Source organism: Stegostoma tigrinum, chromosome 5, assembly GCF_030684315.1.
Source record: "Stegostoma tigrinum isolate sSteTig4 chromosome 5, sSteTig4.hap1, whole genome shotgun sequence".
Classification (NCBI taxonomy): Eukaryota; Metazoa; Chordata; class Chondrichthyes; order Orectolobiformes; family Stegostomatidae; genus Stegostoma; species Stegostoma tigrinum.
The window spans coordinates 99,237,223-99,258,487 of NC_081358.1; the positions used below are offsets into that span (position 1 = coordinate 99,237,223).

General features: G+C 40.7%; 1 protein-coding gene across 2 annotated transcripts; it reads right to left on the bottom strand.

Annotated features, from left to right (window-relative positions):
- Nucleotides 1-219: 219 nt before the first annotated feature.
- On the bottom strand, nt 220-21,043 carry myd88 (MYD88 innate immune signal transduction adaptor). Of its 2 annotated transcripts, none has more exons than XM_048529946.2 (6): nt 20,895-21,043; nt 20,231-20,574; nt 11,396-11,506; nt 9,588-9,768; nt 8,891-8,982; nt 220-3,134 (listed from the first exon to the last, which is right to left on the bottom strand). In XM_048529946.2, exons 2-6 carry the CDS (start codon nt 20,565-20,567, stop codon nt 2,980-2,982), a joined length of 876 nt encoding a protein of 291 aa, XP_048385903.1. In that variant the 5' UTR covers nt 20,568-20,574; nt 20,895-21,043; the 3' UTR covers nt 220-2,979. The 2 variants fall into 2 exon arrangements, with proteins under 2 accessions (XP_048385903.1, XP_048385904.1); XM_048529947.2 differs by having other exon boundaries at nt 20,231-20,595.
- Between the last annotated feature and the right edge of the window lie 222 nt (nt 21,044-21,265).

The following is a 21,265-nucleotide window of genomic DNA, read 5'->3' on the forward strand; positions in this document are numbered from 1 at the left end:
GTTGCTTTAGATTTTGAGTCACACAGACCAGACCAGGTAAGGATCATATCTTTCCTTCCATAAAAAAAGACTCTATTAAATCAAATGAATGTTTTACAGCAATTTCACGATGATGAATAATAGCTTTTTTATTCAGATTTATTTAATTAACTGAATATAAATTTCCCAAGTTTCCAAAGTGGGATTTGAGCTCATGACTCTGATTATAAGCCTTTAAATTATTAGTCCCATACTACTATACTAAAGCATTGTACTCTTTAATGTCATGATTATGCGCATTAAATATGCTCATTGTTGATGAAAAGAGTCAAACCTTCTGGCCTTAACATTCTCTTACAATTAATTCCAGCTCAACCCACAGGCATTGAGACAGATCTTGTTCTGCTGTCACTAAGGACCAATAATGTCATGGCACCTAGAACTGTGCTTTGGTATATATATTCTATAATTCAGTTGGGATAAAATGAAGAAGGAAGAGAAGCATCGTTTGAAACTAACCTTTAAGATGAGTTTATATTTTGTCACTGGAAAAACACAACTATTATGATCAAATCAACCACTGGTGAAGCATTGGATACACTTGAAACTGCACTTCTATAATTTTTTTTATTATTTTAGCCCTTTGGTTTTACATTAGAAAATACATAAAACATCAATAAAAAAATGACAATTTTGCTAAAAATGTGACAGCCAAGAGGGGAAGAATGCCTTTCCACAAGTTGAATTTAAAAAGTTGTCCTAAGAAAAATGGGCTTTTTCTTAGGTTATCAGAAAAGTAAATGTTAGTTGCAATGCGTTCTCCCATACATTTTTTGCATCAGGAAGCAAGAGATACTAACGGGGATAATAGGAACTGCAGATGCTGGAGAATCCGAGATAACAAGGTGTGGAGCTGGATGAACACAGCAGGCCAAGCAGCATCTTAGGAGCACAAAAGCTGACATTTCCGGCCTAGACCCTTCATCAGAAAAAGGGGTCTTTGTATCAAAACTATTGTTTCTGTGCTAAAAATGACTGCATCTCTTCCAAATCATTTCAGAGAATATTTAAAGATCAGATATTAGAAATGGGATTATCGTCACAAATGAGCCAGATTGGTAATGATGGCATATTTCCTTCCCCAAAAGGATATTAATGAAGCAGTTGGGTTTTTACAACAATCTGATACCTTTGTGATCATCATCTGTACTGACATCAGTTATTCCTAGGTTATTTCCAAAGCAGAAGAGAGATTCTCAGTGACGTGCTAGGATGTACATATAATTGAGTCTACAGCATGAAAACCGATTATTCAGTCCAAAAGGTCTATACCAGTATTTATGCACCACGCGAGTCTCCCCTCAGATTTCTTCATCTAACCAATCAACAAACTCTATTCCTTTCCCTTCATGTGCATGTCTGGCTTCCCCTTAAATGTATTGACTACTTACCTCAACAACTCCTTATAGTGGATATTCCACCTTACTATTAATGGTGGGGGGTGGGGGGGGGGGAGAGAAAAAGCGACTTATAAATGTTCTACCGGGTATACAAATTACGTATTGTTTAATATTTATTACTTCTGGTTTTGGATCCCACCAACAACTTATCCTCTGGAGCTTTAATTTTTTTAAAGAAAGATTTAAAATGCTTAGGTGGAGCAAAACCTAAACAAAATTTGACACCAAAACACATGATAGCTGATATTAAAAGCTTTGTCAAAGATGTGTTTTAAGGAGCATCTTCAAAAACAAAAGTGAGATAGGGAGGCATAGAGATTGAAGGAAGGAATTTCAGACTTTGGCATCTTCTCAGCTGAAGGCACAACCATCAGTTTCGAAGCGATTAAGCTCACAGATGGTCAGGAAGCCAATATTCAGCAAAGTTACCTTGGTTTTTTGTTGGAGGAGGTCACAGGGATATGGAGTAGGGAATCCTTGGAAATAATTTAATACGTGGACAACAATTATAAAAAGAGACCTTGTTAATTTGGGAGCAATTGTAGGTCAGTAATCACAAGGATGATGGGTCAACAGGATTGAGTGCTAGTTAAGAAATGGGCTGCAGCGTTTTGGATGACCTTAAGTTTGGGAGGGTGGAACATGTATCATACTAACCAGGAGTGGAATGGTCAACTCGGGAGCTAACATGTGCACAAGTTAGAGTTTCAGCAACAGATAAATTGAAGCTGCAGCAGCAGCAGAATCAGATCTTACGGAGGAGGAAATAGGTGTTTTTACTGCTGATGATCCAGACACATTATCAACAGCAATCTTGGGGTCAAATTCCACAAGATTGTAAAGAGTGTGCTTTAGCCTCAGTTATTAAAAGCTTTAGAGTTAGTGCGCAGGGAACAATGTTTATGTCAGAGATTGTATTTTTTATTCATTTGTGGGATTTGGATATCACTTGTTAGGCCAGCATTTATTGCCCAGTGGGCAGTTAAGAGTCAACCGTTTCATGATCATTATTAGATTCTCATTTCCAATTTTTTAAAAATATCTTTAATCTTCCCAATATTGCATTCGAGGAAATTTCTGCTGATCAAGTATTAATCAGATAAGCAGTCTGACGGTGTAGAAACAGTTAAGTTGAAAAGTGGTCATAAGGCTCTGCTAGGTATTAAGTGTAATTATGAAGACTGACACTGTTCTCAGCAAACTGTATGTGTAACTACAGACTTCGCCAGACTCAAACGTTGTGGATTTGCTGCTATATGAAGCAAAATGTACTCAATTTGACACTCAAAATAGCTCTGCACCTCAAGAATGTGATCTTGGCTGCATCTTGAAATTATTCAAAACTTTTTTTTGCTGTACATCACTAGTGAGAAAAGATTCAATCCTTTCAAATACTGAAAAATGGAATGTATAGTCAAGACACCAGATCTGGTCATTTGGTACAGATTAATGGAATGGTAGAACCCCAAACTGTCTTCATTCTTGCAGTGTAACCAACATAATCACCGCTGTCTTTCTGTTCCCTTTCCAGGGTCTCCTTTCACGGTTGTGAGAGTGCTTTAGCGAGCCTCTTCCAGAACCATGCTTTGGTGCTTGGGTTTGTGTAATCACACAAGGTGATGTGACGGAGAATGCTTGGAAATTCTCTCTTGATCTGCTTGTACTTGACAGGGATCAGGCGCTTGTCTCGGGCACCTGTAGGATTAGAAATCAATGTCAGGTTAAGTATTCACTCCTCTGTTTAAGATTTTCCTCTTTGATGTCATTTCTCCCTCCTATTGTCTTGGCTGGGAATATATATATGCCAAACACCAAAAATCCTGTGGTATCATTGCTTCCCAACAGACAACTCTTCACAGAAAGCCATTGATCCTACTCCTCACATCACAAACATAGCTAACTACTCCTTTCAGCTCCACATCCCTGAATATTTTCTTGTGCTGAGTCACTTCCCTCTTAACTATAATTCCCTTGGCTTTGATAATGTTACTTTGTAACCCCAAGAATCTTTGTATTGCAAAGCTTCTGCTATGCACCTTAGTGAATTAACTGCTAATTTTATGTACATATGCAAGTCCAGGTAACAGTGCTTTAAAAAAAAAGTCATTTTTGGTTATGAACGTTGTGGAAAACACTAAGCCAGTCTTTAACAGATATACATTCTGAACACTTGAAATTTTCCAACTGGTGTCAATGATAGCAATCAGGAAATGCCACCATTTTTCTTCATCCCACTCCTGGCAGTATTCATCAGCTCTGGTTCAAATCAGTCAAGACAGGACGTAGAAAAGGAAGTACGTCTGGAATTGCTGTGTATCACACATGTGTACAACACCCAGGAATGCTCAAGCAACCAGAGGAAAAGTACTTCCTTCCCTCTTCTCGAAACACCAAGTCTCAGGTATTCTTGGGCCTCTGCTGCTCTATTAGTCACCTTCAGCGAGTAAGACACATGATAGAACAGAAGATTCATCCTCATGCTCTCCCAATATGTGATAAGAATAAGGGTGGAAAGAAGGGTTGCTAGGACATAACTCCAGTTTGTCAGAAGGCAGAGGTGAGAGCTCAGTGAATTAGGGATAACAGGCAAAAACAAAAAAAAAATCTTTGAAGTCAGAAGCTAGGAAACATAACCTAAGGTCTTCGAACACCCAGATTTATCCCCCAAGGCCATAAGACATGGAAACAGAAATAGGCTATTCAGCCCACAGAGTCTGCTGCATGGTTCAGTGAGATTATGGAGTTGAGGAATATCAACTGTATTTTCCTAACTTTTCCCTATAACCCTTGAATCTGTCACTGATTTAAAAATCTCTCTCAGCTTTGAATATACTTAATTAACCAGCCTCTTCAGTCCCCTGCACTAGTTCCATCGATTCATTACCCTCAAAAGAAATTCCTCCACATCTCTCTCTGAAAGGACCCCTCAGAAGTTTTGATGCAATGACTACATGGGCATCACTCTGTATAGGGCCACGAATTTTCCCACCTTGGACGATAAACTTGAATGGAGGGTCAGGGATTGCTATATGGGAAAGTTTTGCAACCTGGAAAAATCAAATGGTACACATACAAAAGACAATGTTGCTTTTTTAAGCAAATGGCATCAGGAGTCTTGAAGGGAAAACTTCCTGACAACAGGCCATCATCTTATCCCAGCTGCTGTTTGTCATAGATCGGAAAGTGCAGCACATCTGAAGACATCCACAGTCAGTAATCTGAAAACATCTCTCTCTCTCTCTTCCCCTCCTTTCAGTGTAAGTGAAAAACAAAAGAAGAAATTTGAGAATTCTAACCAAAGAAAAGACCTCATTGAACTCGATCAATCATCAAATTTAAAAATTGCCATGACTCTGCAGGCAACTATATATGATCATTGCGAAAATTAAAACAATTAAGGCAGACAGTTTAAATCACTGGAGGTCTAGACTTTTGATCTTCAAATTTTTGTTTTCAAAGTCTTTAGTTTTCCACCCATAATATTTATGTCAGCTGTCTGTCTTATTTGTGAATAGGTGGGTGTGTTTGAGGGCTTCAAAGCTGTACAGTTTGATTTGCATAGTAGTGTATTAGGATTACTAACTTCTCTCTGCCATTTATTAAAGAATTAGTGAATTTTCAATAATTAGTTATTTCCTTGTTAATAACAACCTGGTTAGAATGACTTCTGACTGGAAAAGCAGCCAATCAGAATAAAAAAAATCACCTTTGTGATTTAAGTTGGGTATTTAGGCATCTGTGATGGCTTGCGGAATTGTGGAGCTGAATTATTGGAGGATTCTTCCTAGTTAGTTTGCAAAATTTAAAATGAGTGATTTACTCTGCATCTGAAGCCCTCAAAATTTCCAATTCTGGGATATAATCAGTCTTCACAAATATCAACTCATTCTCCCAACTAGTTACTTGGGAGATATGACAGATCAAAACTAGCTCTCACTCACTGGTAACTATACAATTGATCACCTCAATTTATCGCCATATCGTCAAATGGCGATAGTGACCACAACAGCCTCATATTTACCATAGTCATGGAAAGGGAAAGGAGCAGTTACCAGGGGAAGATATTTAACTGGGGAAAAGGAAACTATGACGCTATCAGGCAGCAGTTGGGAAGTATAGATTGGGAGCAATTGTTCCACAGAAAGGGCACAATAGGCATGTGGAGACTGTTAAGGAGCAGTTGTTGCGAGTGATGTATAAATTTGTTCCTCTGAGACAGGTAAGAAGGGGTAAGATTAAGGAGCCTTGGATGACGGGAACAGAGGTGCTTCTCGTCAAAAAGAAAAAGGCAACTTACGTAAGGTGGAGGAAGCAAGAGTCTAGCACAGCTTTACAGGATTACAGGCGTGTTCGGAAGCAGCTCAAAAATGGACTGAGGAGGGCCAGGAGGGGCACGGAAAAGGCTTGGCAGGAAGGATTAGGGAGAACCCGAAGGCATTTTACTCATACGTGAGGAATAAGAGAATGATCAGGGAGAAGGTAGGGATAGTGTAGGGAACTTGTGCGTGGAGTCTAAGCAGATAGGGGAAGCCCTAAATGAGTTTTTTGCTTCGGTTTTCACTAAGGAAAGGGACCTTGTTGTGAATGAGAACTTTGAGGAGCAGGAAAACAGGCTTGAACAGATTGAGATTGAGGAAGTTAATGTGCTGGACATTTTGGCAAATATTAAGATTGATAAGTCCTCAGGGCCAGACCAGATTTATCCTAGGTTGCTCAGCCGCTGGCGAAGATCTTTGCTTCCTCACTCTCCACGGGAGTCGTACCGGAAGATTGGAGGGAGGCAAATGTTGTTCCTCTTTTCAAGAAAGGGAATAGGGAAATCCCTAGAAATTACAGACCAGTCAGTCTTATGTCTGTGGTCAGCAAGGTCTTGGAAAGAATTCTGAGGGATTGGATTTATGACTATTCGGAAAAGCATAGCTTGATTAAAGGGAGTCAGCATGGCTTTGTGAGGGGCAAGTCATGCCTTACAAATTTTATTGAGTTCTTTGAGGAAGTCACGAGACAGGTTGAGGAGGGTCGAGCAGTGGATGTGGTGTACATGGACTTCAACAAGGCATTTGATAAGGTTCCCCACGGCAGGCTCATTCGTAAAGTCAGGAGGTATGGGATACAGGGTGATTTGGCTGTCTGGATTCAGAATTGGTTGGCTGACAGGAGGCAGAGACTGGTTGTAGATGGTAAGTATTCTGCCTGGAGGTCAGTGCTGAGTGGTGTCCCGCAGGGCTCTGTTCTTGGGCCTCTGCTCTTTGCAGTTTTTATAAATGACTTGGATGAGGAGGTTGAGGGGTGGGTTAGTATGTTTGCTGATGACACAAAGGTTGGAGGTGCCGTTGATAGTATCGAGGGCTATTGCAGGCTTCAGCAAGACATTGACAGTATGCAGAGCTGGGCTGAGAAATGGCAGATGGAGTTCAACCTGGATAAATGCGAAGTGATGCATTTTGGAAGGTCGAACTTAAATGCTGAATATAGGATCAAAGGCAGGATTCTCGGCAGTGTGGAGGAACAGCTGGATCTTGGTGTTCAAGTGCATAGCTCCCTCAAAGTTGCCACCCAAGTGGATAAGGTTGTTAAGAAAGCATATGGTGTTTTGGCTTTCATTAACAGGGGGATCGAGTTTAAGAGCCGCGAAGTTATGCTGCAGCTCTATTTGGTGAGACCACACTTGGCCTATTGTGTCCAGTTCTGGTTGCCCTATTATAGGAAAGATGTGGAGGCTTTGGAGAGGGTGCAAAGGAGGTTTACCAGGATGCTGCCTGGACTGGAGGGCTTGTCTTACAAGGAGAGGTTGACTGAGCGCGGACTTTTCTCTCTGGAGAGAAGGGGGAAGAGACGTGACCTGATCGAGGTGTACAAGGTAATGAGAGGCATGGATACAGTCGATAGCCAGAGACTTTTCCCCAGGGCAGGATTGACTGCCACGAGGGGTCATAGTTTTAAGGTGTTAGGGGGAAGGTTTGGAGGAGTCGTCAGATGGAGGTTCTTCACCCAGAGAGTTGAGAGTGCATGGAATACTTTGCCAGTGGAAGTCGTGGAAGCAGAGTCATTAGTTACATTTAAGCGACTGCTTGACATGCACATGGACAGCAGTGAATTGAGGGGAATGTAGGTTAGGTTATTTTATTTTTGGGTTAGGATTATTCCACGGCACAACATGGTGGGCCGAAGGGCCTGTACTGTGCTGTACTTTTCTATGTTCTATGTTCTAATATCCTGCCGACCACTGTCCTCAAAACCTCAACTACCTCCCCCAATCCACCCCGAGACTACACCTCCTGCACCTATGCAGATGCACTGGCAGTGCCTGTGGCTTTGCAGTTAATTATATCACAGATCGCTGCCTACATTAAAAAGGTGACAAAAACTGAACAAAAACTGAAAAGAAGACCCTACTAATTTGGTGCCCTTCTGCTTGCCCCATTCCTCTTGCCACACTCTTCCACTTTCCCTTGTCACTGGAGTCTTATTCTTTCCCTTCCACAGTCTCTTGCCACTCCCTTCAGCTCTTCCCCTTTCCTACTATTTGTTCTTCCAATCTGTTCCAAACAGGGACAAAAGGTGAAGAATTGGATGGCAATAAGTGGCAGAACAAGGAGCAAATAAGGACCCTGTTGGGCACAGAGAAATAATAAATGGAACAGAGAGGAAGAGGGCAAGTGAGCTTGAGAGACTAGGCAGTCAGCAGGAGTGACCAATAGCTGGAACATTTCAAGAAGTGAATACAGCACTACCATAGTGATATAAGTAATTGAAGAAACTGTGCATACACTCATGACAGTGTGGGAGTTGAAGTAAAAGCAAAGTACTGCAGATGTTGGAGATTTGAAATTGCTGAAGAAACTCAAACAGAAATTGCTGGACAAGCTCAGCAGGTCTGGTAGCATTCGTGGAGAGAAATCAGAGTTAACTGATTTGCACAGATGCTGCCAGACCAGCTAAGCTTTTCCAGCAATTTGTTTTTGATTCTGATTTCCAACATGCACAGTTATCTCATTTTTCCATTTGCTGAAGAAACTTAATAGGCAATATCAGTGGAGGGAGAAACAAAAGTTTGAGTGCAGTACAATGCTTTTTTAGTTCTTGAACAGTCATGTTAAACTTGAAACAATTAAATTAATTCTCTTTCTACAGATGCCGTCAGAGCTACCAAATTTCTCCAGCACTTTCTCTTTTTTGATTTGGGAACAGACTACTTCAGTATGTTCAGCAGGACAGGAATTAGAGTTTCAGAAAAATAACAATAAAACCAATCAGCAACATATTATTTGACAGAAAAAATTAAGAAACATCAATAAGGAGTTTTTGCAGTAGCCCATATATTTTGGAGGAAAAAAGTGGAAATTGCAAATCATGAAGTAGGTGTTAGGTAAACCCTAAATGGTGAAAGAACAGTAGAAAATGAGAGATAAGTAACTTGACTAGATGGTACACAAAATTAAATGCTTTACCTGGACTGAGACTTAGAGCAAACTTCGTTTGAAAGTCACAATCATTACTGACCAAATAGTCATCAGAGATTATCGCCACCATTCTTTTACATCTGTTATTATAAGGTAGGGAAAAGAATCATGAGACTCCAATCAGTCAATAAATCATTTCATTCTTCTTTAACATTTTAATTCTTTCTTTTGACCCTTTTTGTAAATGTAGATTTATGCTTAGAAGTTCTGTTAATGAATATGTGCTCAACTGAATACAGAGAAAAACAGACCAAAGTGAAAGGATGCTATACAAAGGATATGTAATTCTAGAGCTTGAGAATCAAGTCATTGTCTAGTAATAAGATTTTTCAGATGATGGGCTTTGACCTGAAAATAAAAACATGCTTTGCTGTAAAACCTCAACACGAATGAGGAAGCTTATCAGGTTATTCTAAATCTACTCGAGTGAACCGACAATTCCCTATTCACTCTTGGTATTATGGCTACCTATGATTTCTCCTTCAGTCAGGGACTGATATGAGTGATCGGAGCCGAAAAATCCTGCAGTTTTCAATGATGTGTTTGCTAATAAAATGCACTCGCCTTGCGTAACTTTGCCATGAGAAACATTAAATTCCTTTCCTTGATTGATTATTGGGAACAGGAAGTTACTACATCAAGAAATTTGTTCGTTTCAAACCCCGCCCAAACCATTTCTTCATACCTTTTCTCAATAAGCTCGCTGGTGATGGTCCAGACACACGACCCTGGCAGCACATCGCGGTCAAATACACACAACTTCAGTTTGCACTCAGACTGCTCAAGCTGCCTGATCATCTCGTGAACAAACTCAATATCAGCTTGACAATAGCAAATGAATGCATCAAAGAACTCGGGTGCAGCTCCTGCAAGACACAGTGATTTATTAATCACTTATCTACCACATGATTCTTTACAGTAATCCCCAAATTGTTCCATCACTGTAGTTTTCCTTGTTTCAACCACGGGTTTATTGTAGACCAACTGGCAGACACAGACTACTAGGATTATCATGGAGTCCAATTCAATTCTAAGAATAATGGATGGAAACTATACAGATACCTTTCCTTTCACTTAAGCCCTATATTGTCATTCCATTTTATGCAAGAGGCTGGCCTTCTTGAATGTTTTTCCTCTGTTCTAAGAGGAATCTGACATGCTGCTGCTCTCTAATGTTGCTAAATGTAGTATTAATCGCTGGACTGCTAACCCAGAGATTCAGGCCCTGGAGACCTGGGTTCAGATCCAGTAAATATCTGGAATTAAGTGCTTAATGATGACCATGAATCCATTGTTGATTGCCCAACAAAAAAAAATCCATCTGGTTCACTAATGTCGTTTAGGAAAGGAAACTGTCATCCAGACCTGGTCTGGCCAACGTGACTCCAGATCCACAGCAATGTGGTTGACTCTTAATTGCTCTCTGCGCAATTAGGAATGGGCAATAAATGTTGGCCTAGCCAGCGACACCCTTATACCATGAATGAATAGAAAGAAAATTGTTTTCCCTCTTGTTGCTGATAAAATCAGTTAAGCTGCCTTTATGCTGCCAGCAAGGATAATTTCTAATGTAAGTGAAGATCGCTGACTGGAATACAAAACTATACAGTTGATTTAGTAACGTGTGCCTTTCAAGTACTTTCTACAGTGTATTGTCATAGATTATAGTCTGTTGAAGTATGTGCCCCGGTGAGTATTTAAAACTCAACACAAACTGGTGAGTGTGTTTGGAAAGGGTGCAAATCATTCACCACAGGGAGGTGAACTTGGATTAGGAGCAGGATGCTTTTTTTTGTCCATCTGTGACACATGCAAGTGCATGAACCTTATTTTAGGTTAGCCCACTTATGCACAATCTGTGTGGGAAATGGGTTGTTCATAGAACATACAGTAGTAGACAAGCAGGCACTGTCATACCTTGCCAAATTAAAGGAATGACAACACACTAAAGAGAAATTTGCCTTGGTTTTATCCCCCCGCCTACATAAGTAAGTTCCAACTTGAATTCAAACTATGTCTGCAGTTGGTTTACACTCCTCCGTGTTGAGCCAGAAATTTCATCTTTTCACATGAACTGAATATCCCCAAATTTCAGCATTCCTGCCCTTACAGACAACCACTATAGCTTTTAGTTGGGTTTACTATAGTATAGTAAACTTATAGGAACTGGTAGCCCAGTGGTAATATCACTAAATTAGTAGTCGAAAGGCCCAGGCTAATACTCTGGGGTGTAGACAGAAACCCCACCACAACATTTGAAATTGGAATTCAATAAGAGTTTTGGAATTAAAAGCTAGTCTCCATAGTGGTAATCATGAAACCATCATCAATTGTCATAACCCATATAGTTCACTTTATAGTCCCAAACCTTAGATGTTTGCAACTTGATTTGGTAAGGTAACCTATTGGAGAGAATAGTCTTCCTATCGAATGATAACAGATGTAGCTTTGTTAATATTAGAGGAAAAGGAAACGATATTGTGTTCAGGTTACCTGTGGGGTCATCTCTTATTGTTATTCCTCCTGGACTTGGAGTTTTGGGCTCACTGCTATCCACTGATTGCACTTGAACTGGTTTATTAAGGTATCGTCGACAGCTCGCTTCTGTTAAAAAAAATGATAAGGTCGTGAGTTGATTGGTCTAAACAGAGCCCAAACCTAAAGTAGGTTATTCTATTACCTGCCTCATGCCCATACTTGCAGACATGTTCTTCACATTTAGGCTTGTTCAGTCAGTTGTGGTACTAGAGCCACTCTTGATTTTAGACACTGAAGTCTCCTACCCAGAGAGTATATACTCTGTACCTGCTACTCTCAAGTGCTTCTTCCAAATGGTGCTCAACATGGTGGAGTTGAGGCAGGTTTCATGAAGGATTGAGATATGGATAATGTAAATTCTGAATCCAAAAGTTTGGAAATTGATTTTTTTTGTCATCCTCTACAATGGCACAGGCATCAGTTCAATGAAGACTCCAGCAGAAATCCCACGATATACTTGTTATGCCAGCATTAGAACAGTGACTTATAAGCTTATAGCTTGTGTGTTCTGGAAGTTCACAATATTTCCCTAACCTTGCCTGGAACCCACTCCAACCCTCAGTGGAGTAGGAAGGTTTTGGGGTAGATATCGAGATGACAGTGTGGAGCTGGAGGAACACAACAGGCCAGGCAGCAGAGAAACAGGAAAGTGTTTCGGGTTGGGATCCTTCTTCAGAAAAAGGAGGAGGCCTGGCCTGACCTGGCCTGCTGTGTTCCTCCAGCTCCACACAGTGTTATCTCTGACTCTAGCGTCGGTAGTTCTTACTATCTGAGTGGGGTAGGTGTCGCCTCTTTTCAATATAATTACACTACAGCAACAAACTAAATAACTTTTCAAATAACTTCTTAAATTCATGAAATCCACTGCCTGGATAAATACAAAGGCATGGGGAAAAGAATAAAGACATGTATTTATAACCGCTTGCAAGTGTCTCAAAGAACTTTATAAATCAATTAGGTATTTTTGAAATGAAGTTAGTCGTATTATAGGCAATTAGAATATAGTAAATTTCCATAAGAAGTATTGTGAAAAAGATCAAATAATTGTTTTTTCTGTGTGACACTGATTGAGGGATGGTCATTCACTAGGATATCAGACATAACTTCCCTGCTTCTCTCTGAAATAGTTACCATGGGATCTTTTAAAGTCAAGCTTTGTGACTCAGAGACAAAACACTCAAAGCCACAGCTGACACTTCAGCTCTGACATCATCACTTCCAAGTTCCCAACCAAATCAGACATGATACTGGTTTAGAATATACAGTTGCCAGTCTTCCAAAATCCTGGAAAATCACAAGCTAAAAGTGTTGGATAACCTGAACACATGAATTGCAATGGTCCAAGAATGTGGCTAAGCACTACTTTCTCAAGGTAAGTTAGGGATGGGCTATAATTCTGGTCCTGCCAGCAATGCCCTCAACCTGGGAATAAATGGGGAGATGATGGCATATTGATAATGTCACCAAAGTGGTAATCCAGAACCCTGGGCTAATGTCCTGGGAACACAGGCTTGAATCCTGCCATGGTACTGAATTGAATTCAATAATAAAGTAGAAAGCTAGCTTAGTGGTGATATGTAATGACTGCCAATAGTATTTTTTTAAAAGAACAATCTGGTTTCACAAATACATTTCAGGGAAGAAAATCTGTTGTCCTTACTTGTTATGGTGTACTTGTGACTCCAGACCCAAACAATTTGCTAATTCGTAACTACTGTTACGCACAGGCAATAAATGCTGGCCTAGCCAATGACACTCACATTTCGTGAACAAATTAAGAAAAATTAAATGAACCATGAATCACCTTCCCCTGTCTGTAAATGGTCCCACCCTAATAATTATGACAATGACTAATCACCGAACCTATAATCAAGCAACAGATTTAGAAAGCAGGAATTCTACGCAGTGCTTCCCACTCTTTTAACAATGTGACCCTGTTTTATTGCTTGCAGTTGCTGAGACCCCAAGAGCTACAAGAGGTGGGGATAATAGTGATGCTAAAAATGCGTGAGAGTGATGAGGGGCAAAGTAGTTTGTATAAGGCGTGAAAGGTCTGCGAGAGCTTTTGTAGGGGAAAGCTATTTAATCCAAATTATAAAGCAACCAACCTGGCCATTTGGTTTTTAGGACAGGATTCAGACTTCAGGGATCCACTGTTACAAGGATTTAAAAGGGCCATGCAACATATTGCACTCTAACTCCACAACATCCATTGCTGCCTTAGAGCTTATGACCCTAAAGTTTTAGGTGACTGCAAGAAGCCCTCTTCGAGAGGTCATCAATGCAGAGGTGTAGCATATTGGGGAACTAAACTGCAATAAAACTGAAGCAGACCAATGAAACAGTTCCAATTTTTCAAACTTATTTCATTCTCATTTTCATGGAAAAAGGTAATTACATGACCTTTCCTCTATTCAAACCTCAAGATCCAGAACGGAAGCTTAAAACCATTTCTTCAAAATAGGTCAACAGCAGAACAATAGAGAAAAACCACATTGATTTTATTCCATCGATGCAATTCAATGAGCCATTCTGCAAATGCATTGTCTGTACTTACTGCACTGAAATTTTTTATCTTCTTTATTCATTCATGGAATTAGGCAGCATTTATTGCCCTTCCCTAATTGCCTTGAGAGCAGGTGAGAATCATCCATTTTGCTGTGGGTTGGGAGTCACATGTAGGGCAGACAAGGTAAGGGTGGCAGTTTCCTTCTCTAAAGGACATTAGTGAACCAGATAGGTTTTTCCCGAACAAATCGGCAACTGATTCATGGTTATCACTAGATTCTTAATTCCAGATTTTTAAAAAAATTTATTGAATTCAAATTCCACCATCTGCTGTGACGGGATTCAAACCTAGAACATTCCGTAACGGTCCAGCGTTAATACCAGTGGACCACTGCCTCCCCCATTGTAGTACTCAAACATGCCATTTGTTGTACTCAAATAATGCCTCCATGACCTAAACCAGAGTGATGATCATCTCTTCAGCTGTCGACATACAAACTTGGAGAAGTAGACTACTCAGTAACTCATGCCTGCTCCATCATTCAAGGTCAGAGCTGACCTGATTTCTCCACATACCCATGTATCTACCGTGGCCTTTAAATCTTTGCTCATCAAGAATTTTTTTTTTACGCAGATGTCAGTACATTCAAAGACTGTGTGACCACTATTTTTTGAGGAAGAGAGTTCTAAAGACCTTCAGTGAGAAGCAAAAAAATCTCCTCAGCTATGTCTTTAATGGGTGACCCTTCGTTCTAAATTCACCCATAAGGGTAAAACATCCTTCCCACATTATCACATCAGGGCTCTTCAGGATTTTATATGATTTAATCAAGTTGCCTCTTACTCTCCTAAATTGTAGTGGATGCAAGCCTACCCTCTCCAAACTTTTTCCATAAGCTAACCTTCACACTCCAGAAATTATTCTAGTAATCCTCTGAATAGTTTCCGAAGCATTTCCATCCTTCCTTAAAAAAGGAGTCCAATACTGTACGTAAACTCCAGATGTAGTCTCACCAGTGGCCTTTATAACTTAAGCATATCCTCTGTATTTTAGTATTCAGTTCCTGAACAATAATATTCTATAGGCTTTCCTATTTACTTATTCTACCTGCAAACTCGTCAGTTACAATTGATGCATTAAAACAAACTCGGATCTCTCATCATTTAGATAAGATGCTTCTTTTTAGTCTTCCTGCCAAAAATCAACATTTTCTCCACTTGCGGGATCTCTAACTACTCACTTAATCTATCTACATCCCTTTGTCACCTCCTTAGCCTCTTCATAACTCACTTTCCTACCAATGTGTCATCATCAAATTTAGAAACCATATCTTTGTTTTTCCATACGGATCATTTTTATAAATTGTGAGAAGTTAAGCCCCAGTAATGATTCCAGTGGCACATAACTTATTACATATTGCCAATGAGAAAATGATCAAGTTACACCTGCTATTTCCTGTTAGCTAACCAATCCTCTGTCAACGAAACTATGTCACCCCATAGAAGCATTTACTTTCTTCATTAACTTTTGATGTTGTGTCTTATCAAATGCTTTTTGGAAATTTAATAAGTACACCCACCCACCCTTTATCCATAGTAAATGTTGCTTCCTGAGAGAGTTCCAATAAATTGATTAAACACTATTTCTTTTTCACAAAACCATGTTGACTATTCTTTATTATTTGGTCTCTTCTGAGTACCCTGCTGGAACATGTTTAATAATACCTTCTAATATTTTCCTTATGGTTAAGCCAACGGGCCTACATTGTCTTCCTCCCCCATTGAACGAAGGAAATAGATTTGCTATTTTCTAATCTATTTTCCAAACTTAGCTGAATCCAGGGAATTTTGGAAAATTAAAAGCAACACATCAACAATCCCACTAATCACGTCTTTGAAGACCCTAGATGGATTAGATGGTTGGAGTGCCAGGATTTGTTCAGTATCACTTCCCTACTGAATGACATTTAGAGGTCTTCCATTGCTTTCACTGGAATGTGGTATAGAAAGGCAGGAATGTAGCAGGTAACCGATAATTAAACAAGAGACCCAGGTAATGTCTTCGGGACCCGAGTTAAAATCTTGCTACAGCAGATGGCGGAACTTGGATTCACTAAAAGTCTGGAATTATGAGTCTAAAGATGACCATTGTTGAAAAAACCCAAGTAGTTCACTTGTGCCCTTCAGGGAAGGAAACTGCCATCCTTAATGTGGGTGACTCTTAAACTGCCCTCAGAGCAATTAGGAATGGACAACAAATGCTGGCTTTGTTAATGAAACGTAGCAACAGTATACATTTTTCAATCTACCTAGGTACAAGCGACAACATTAAATAAATAAATATCAATTGAAACTCTTACTGATTTCATATTTCCAGCTAGCTTTCTTGCATTCTTTTTTAAAATCCAATCCCTCTTATTAATCTTTTGATCATGCTTTGCTTTTTTAAATCTGCTCAATCTTCTGATTTTCCACTCATCCATGTGCAATTACCTGCCATTTCCTTTAAGTGTGACACCATCTTTTTAGTTAATCATGCATGACGGGTCTCCCCTTGGAAATTACCCTCCTTGTTGGAGAATATCTATTGTGTATTCTGAAATATCTTCTAACGTGCTTGCGACTGCATCTCTAACGAATTATCCCTTAACATGATTTTCAATTTCATTTTAGCCAAGGCTCTAAACTGCAGAATTTGTGGCTTAAATCTCAACTTCCTCTTTTAAGATGCTAATTACAACCTTCCGATTTTGCTTTGACCAAACTTTTATTTGTTTGCTCCAAGATCTTATTTTATGGCTCCATGCCGAATGTTGATTTATAATGCTCCTGTGAAGCACCTGTTCTTGTTGAGTGAATTATTTTGTGGCATCAATGTACGCCAAATGAAAAAAAATGCATCATTTTAAATGTGCTGTGCTCAACGGATAACAAATGATTGTTAGATTCTTGTCATATTTTTGTACTTAAAGAAGAAAAGTGTGGTGCATGTTTGAACTTCCCTGTGCCCTTCTTATATTTGCGCTTTCTAAAATGCCCTGTAAAGTTGACAGGAAATTTCAGCATGAATAGATTTTGTTAAAATGAATGCACAAAATATTTGCAGATGGAACTTTCTCATGACCACCTACAGGAAATTGAGATTTTAAGCAACTCCAAGTTTCCTACTGACCTTAAACCTTCTAGAAGTGAATTCCACATTATCAAACAATAAAAAAGACTTTCTAATCAAATCTATCCATAATGTTTTCCCAGTTTTAGACTGAGCTCCTTTTAGAAGCAACTATGGTTTAAAGACATATTTGAATGCTTGGGAAAATATCTCTCCAAGACCTTACATTAGTTTTTGTACTAAGTTACAGATGAATGTTATCTTGCTGATAGTTGCATTTAGAAAGATCACCATGTTCACAATGACCTTCAAAAACACATTGTGGTCATCAACAGAATGCTATGTGCATAGTAACATTTTGGGTAAAAACCCTTCATCAGGACTGTGGAGGGGGAAAGAGAGCCCAGAAATAAAAAAGGGGGGAGGGGGTTTAGGGCTGATGGGAGGGTTGGTGGATGTAGCTAAGGGATTATTATGATTGGTCAGTGGGAAGGGTGCATCGGATAGGGGAGTTGGATGATGGACAGGTTGGGGCGGGGGGAATGGAGATTTTGAAACTGGTGAATTCAATATTCAAATCATTGGGCTTTAATCTCCCAAGGCGAAATATTAGGCGTTGTGCCTCCAGTTGACATTTGGCTTCCCTCTGACAGTGGAGGAGGCCAAGGATAGACATGTCACCAGGGGAGTGGGAGTGGGAGTTAAAGTGGATGGCAACCGGAGGTCAAGTTGGTTAGTGAGTAAAAAGCACAGATGCTCCACACACTAGTCCCCGAGGCTGTGTTTGGTCTCCCTGATAGACAGGTGACCACATCAGGAGCAACAGATAGAGTAGATGAAGTGCAGGGAAATCTCTGCCAGATTTGGAAGGATTGTTTGGGGCCCTTGATAGAGGTGAGAGGGGAGGTGTAGGGGCAAGTGTAGCACCTCCTGCGGTTGCAGGGAAAGGTACTAGATGTGGTGGGGTGGTGGCGAGGTGGTGAGGTGGTGGGGTGGTGGTTGGTAGGGAGTGTGGAGCTGACACGGGAGTCACTGACTGAACAGTCCCCGCAGAAAGCAGATAGGGGAGGGAAATAGGTCTTTCATCGTGGAACCTGATTATAGGTGGTAGAAATGTCAGAGGATGATACATTGTATTTGAAGGTTGGTGGGGTGGAATGTGAAGACTAAGGGGACTTTATCCTTACTGCTGACTGGGGGGTTGGGGGAACAAAGGAAGTAGATTTGCTATTTTCTAAGCTATTTTCCAAAGGGGGAAGGTTGAGGGAAGAAGCATGGGAAATGGGAGAGATGCAGTCGAGGGCATCCTTAATAACAGACAAGGGAAAACTAAGTAAGGAGGACGGGAAATGGGGTGAGATGCAGTTGAAGGCATCTTTAATAAGAGGAGAGGAAACTATGGCCCCTAAAGTAGGAGAATATCTGGGAAGTCCTAGAGTGGAATGCCTCATTCTGGGAGCGGAGCTGGAGGAATTGAGAGTGTGGGATGGCATTTTTGCAGGGAGGTGGGTGAGAGGAATTGTAGTCAAGGTAATTGTGGGAGTCAGTAGGTTTGAAATGAATATCAGAAGTGAGTCGTTGCCAGAGATGGAGGTAGAGAAGTAGATGTAGTGGAGGAAGTGACAGTCCCTTTCAACAACTACACCGGTATCACCCCTCACCTTTTCCTCTGCCACACCTTGATGATTGTATCGGCGCTGCCTCCTGCTCCTATGAGGAGTTTGAACAGTTCATTAAATTTGCCAACACCCTCCACCATGTCTTCAAATTCACATGGACCATTTCTGACATCTCACTCCCCTTCCTTGACGTCGATGTCTCCATCTCTGGTAACCCACTCACTACTGACAAACCCACTGACTCCCACAATTGCCTCGACTTCACCTCCTCTCACCCAGCCCCCTGCAAAAACGCTATCCCATACTCACAATTCCTCCACCTCTGTTGCATCTGCGCCCAGAATGAGGTGTTCTACTCTCAAACTTCCCAGATATCTTCCTACTTTAGAGACCACAGTCTCCTCTCCTGTTATTAAAGATACCTTCAACTGTATCTCTTCCAATTTCCCATCCTTCTGCCCTCAAACCCTGTCCCTCCAAGAGCAAAAGGTTAGAGTCCCCTTAGTCCTCACATACCACTCCAATCATCCTCCGACACCAACTATCAGACCTGATCATGAAAAAGATATTTCCTTCCCACCCTGTCCGCATTCCACAGGGACCGTTAACTCACCACTCCCTCAGCAGCTATACACACCTCACCAACCCATCCACCACACCCTGTATCTTTCCCTACAACCGCGGGAGGTGCTACACATGCCCCTCTCACCTGCATCCAAGGTCCCATTCTTTCCAAATCCAGAGATTCACCTGCACTTCATCTAACCTCATCTACTGTATCCATTGTTCCTTATCTGGCCTCCTCTATGTTGGGGAGACCAAATGCAGACTCGGGGTCAAATTTGTGGAGCATCTGTGCTTGCACACATCAACCAACCTGACGTTCCATTTGCCATCCACATTAACTTCGTCTCTCACTCCCCTGGTGACATACTCATCCTTGGCGTCCTCCACTGTCAGAGTGAGGCCAAACATAAACTGGAGGAAAAACACCTGAGTGTTCACCCTGGGAGTTTACAGCCCAATGGCCTGAATAATGACTTCATCAGCTTCAAAATCTCTGCATCCCCGACAGGTCCATCTTCCAACTCACCTGCGCACTCCAACCTTCCCACTGACCAACCATAATAATCCCCTTCCTGCACACAACCATCTCCTTCCCACCAACACCAAACCCCTCCTCCACCCTGTTTTTACTTCTGGGCTCCCTTCCCTCTCCCAGTCCTGACAAAGGGTTTGGCCCAAAACATTGACTTCCCTTGCTCCTCAGACGCGGTCTGACTTGCTGTGCTTTTCCAGTTCCACAGTTACTGACTCTCACTTCCAGTATCTGCAGTTCTTACTGTCTCCTCTTTCAAATTTGTCTGCTGCATTGATAGTGACAACAGCATCTTGGGAAAGAGGGCTGGGGGGGGAGAATTGGGCAAGGGAAGAAGGGAAGATTTAATATGCTCCCTAAGAGAATACAATAAATAATAGATGTTCTTGGAGTAAATAAAACCAATGTACTGTGTTGGTGTGGTGTTGGAACAGAAAACACAAGAGACTCACCAATATCTGGTGTGACATCTTCAAGGATATCATCACGTTGTATCTTTTGGAGTAACTCCATTAATTTGCCCACAGAAGAGCCATGCTTGACTTGCCAATCTTCCAACAGTTTTTCAGTGGGATTGTCTAATCTTTCATAGTTCTTAATTTCCAGATACTCAAAGCCCATCTCCTCGGCCAGCACCGTCCAGTCTGCCGCCACTACTGTTCTTGGATTGAGGTACAGAGCTAGTTTCTTCCTTACCGAGAAGTTCAGGGTAATCAGAGGGATGGAAAAGTAGTCAATGCTCCCCAGGGAATCAGCAGACTCACTATTTTTCTTCTCACAGGTTGCCATTTTGTGACTGAAATATTTGTGCAGAGTTCTTAGCAGAAATGGACAAAAATTCACAATTTCAATCAAAGCAATAGGTCTTCCTTATATTAGACATTTCCCACCTCAATCACATTTAAACCACAACTACCCATCCAACCAACAAATACCCATCCAAATGAAACAAATATTTCAACAAGCCTTAAAAAAAACTCGCTTTCGTTTCTTTATCTCTCAATTTTACAGAGAAACGAAAGTATTCCTTTCCGCCGCAATGCTGCACTTTTGCGGGGGACAAGTAACACCGAAATTTTTTTCGAAAATCATCATCAATGCTAAAACATAACTTACCAAAACAATTCAGGGCCACCCTTCTTCCGAAAGACTTAAAAAGTAATTAACTATTGCAACATGTTAAAACTATCATTTTTATTAAAATACACAATAACTTTGTTATTTCCTTAGTCTGCTTCCATGGTTGGGAAGTGACGCGTGTACTAATTAAGTCGAAACCAGCTCTTTTGGGAGGAGCAACAATGTTTCATTTCCGCATTGAGCAATTCTTTCGTTGTTTGTCTACTTTTTTTTGGATAAACCTGTGCTGGTTCCGGATTGCTTTGAGTGAATGGCAGTTCCTGTATTAGTGCTTCACTGCGGACGTCAACTCTGTTGCTAGACCTGTTGAGTATTTCCAGTGCTTTGAGGTTTATTTCTGGTTTCTA

What these genes read in the sequence shown, in the direction of transcription:
- myd88 (XM_048529946.2), bottom strand. Translation starts at nt 20,567, where the DNA reads ATGGCAACCTGTGAGAAGAAAAATAGTGAGTCTGCTGATTCCCTGGGG. An exon ending in AGATGTCACACCAGATATTG is followed by an intron (nt 11,507 to 20,230) that starts GTGAGTCTCTTG and finishes TTTTTTTAACAG; the next exon opens with AAGCGAGCTGTCGACGATAC. An exon ending in AATAAGAGATGACCCCACAG is followed by an intron (nt 9,769 to 11,395) that starts GTAACCTGAACA and finishes TGTGTCTTGCAG; the next exon opens with GAGCTGCACCCGAGTTCTTT.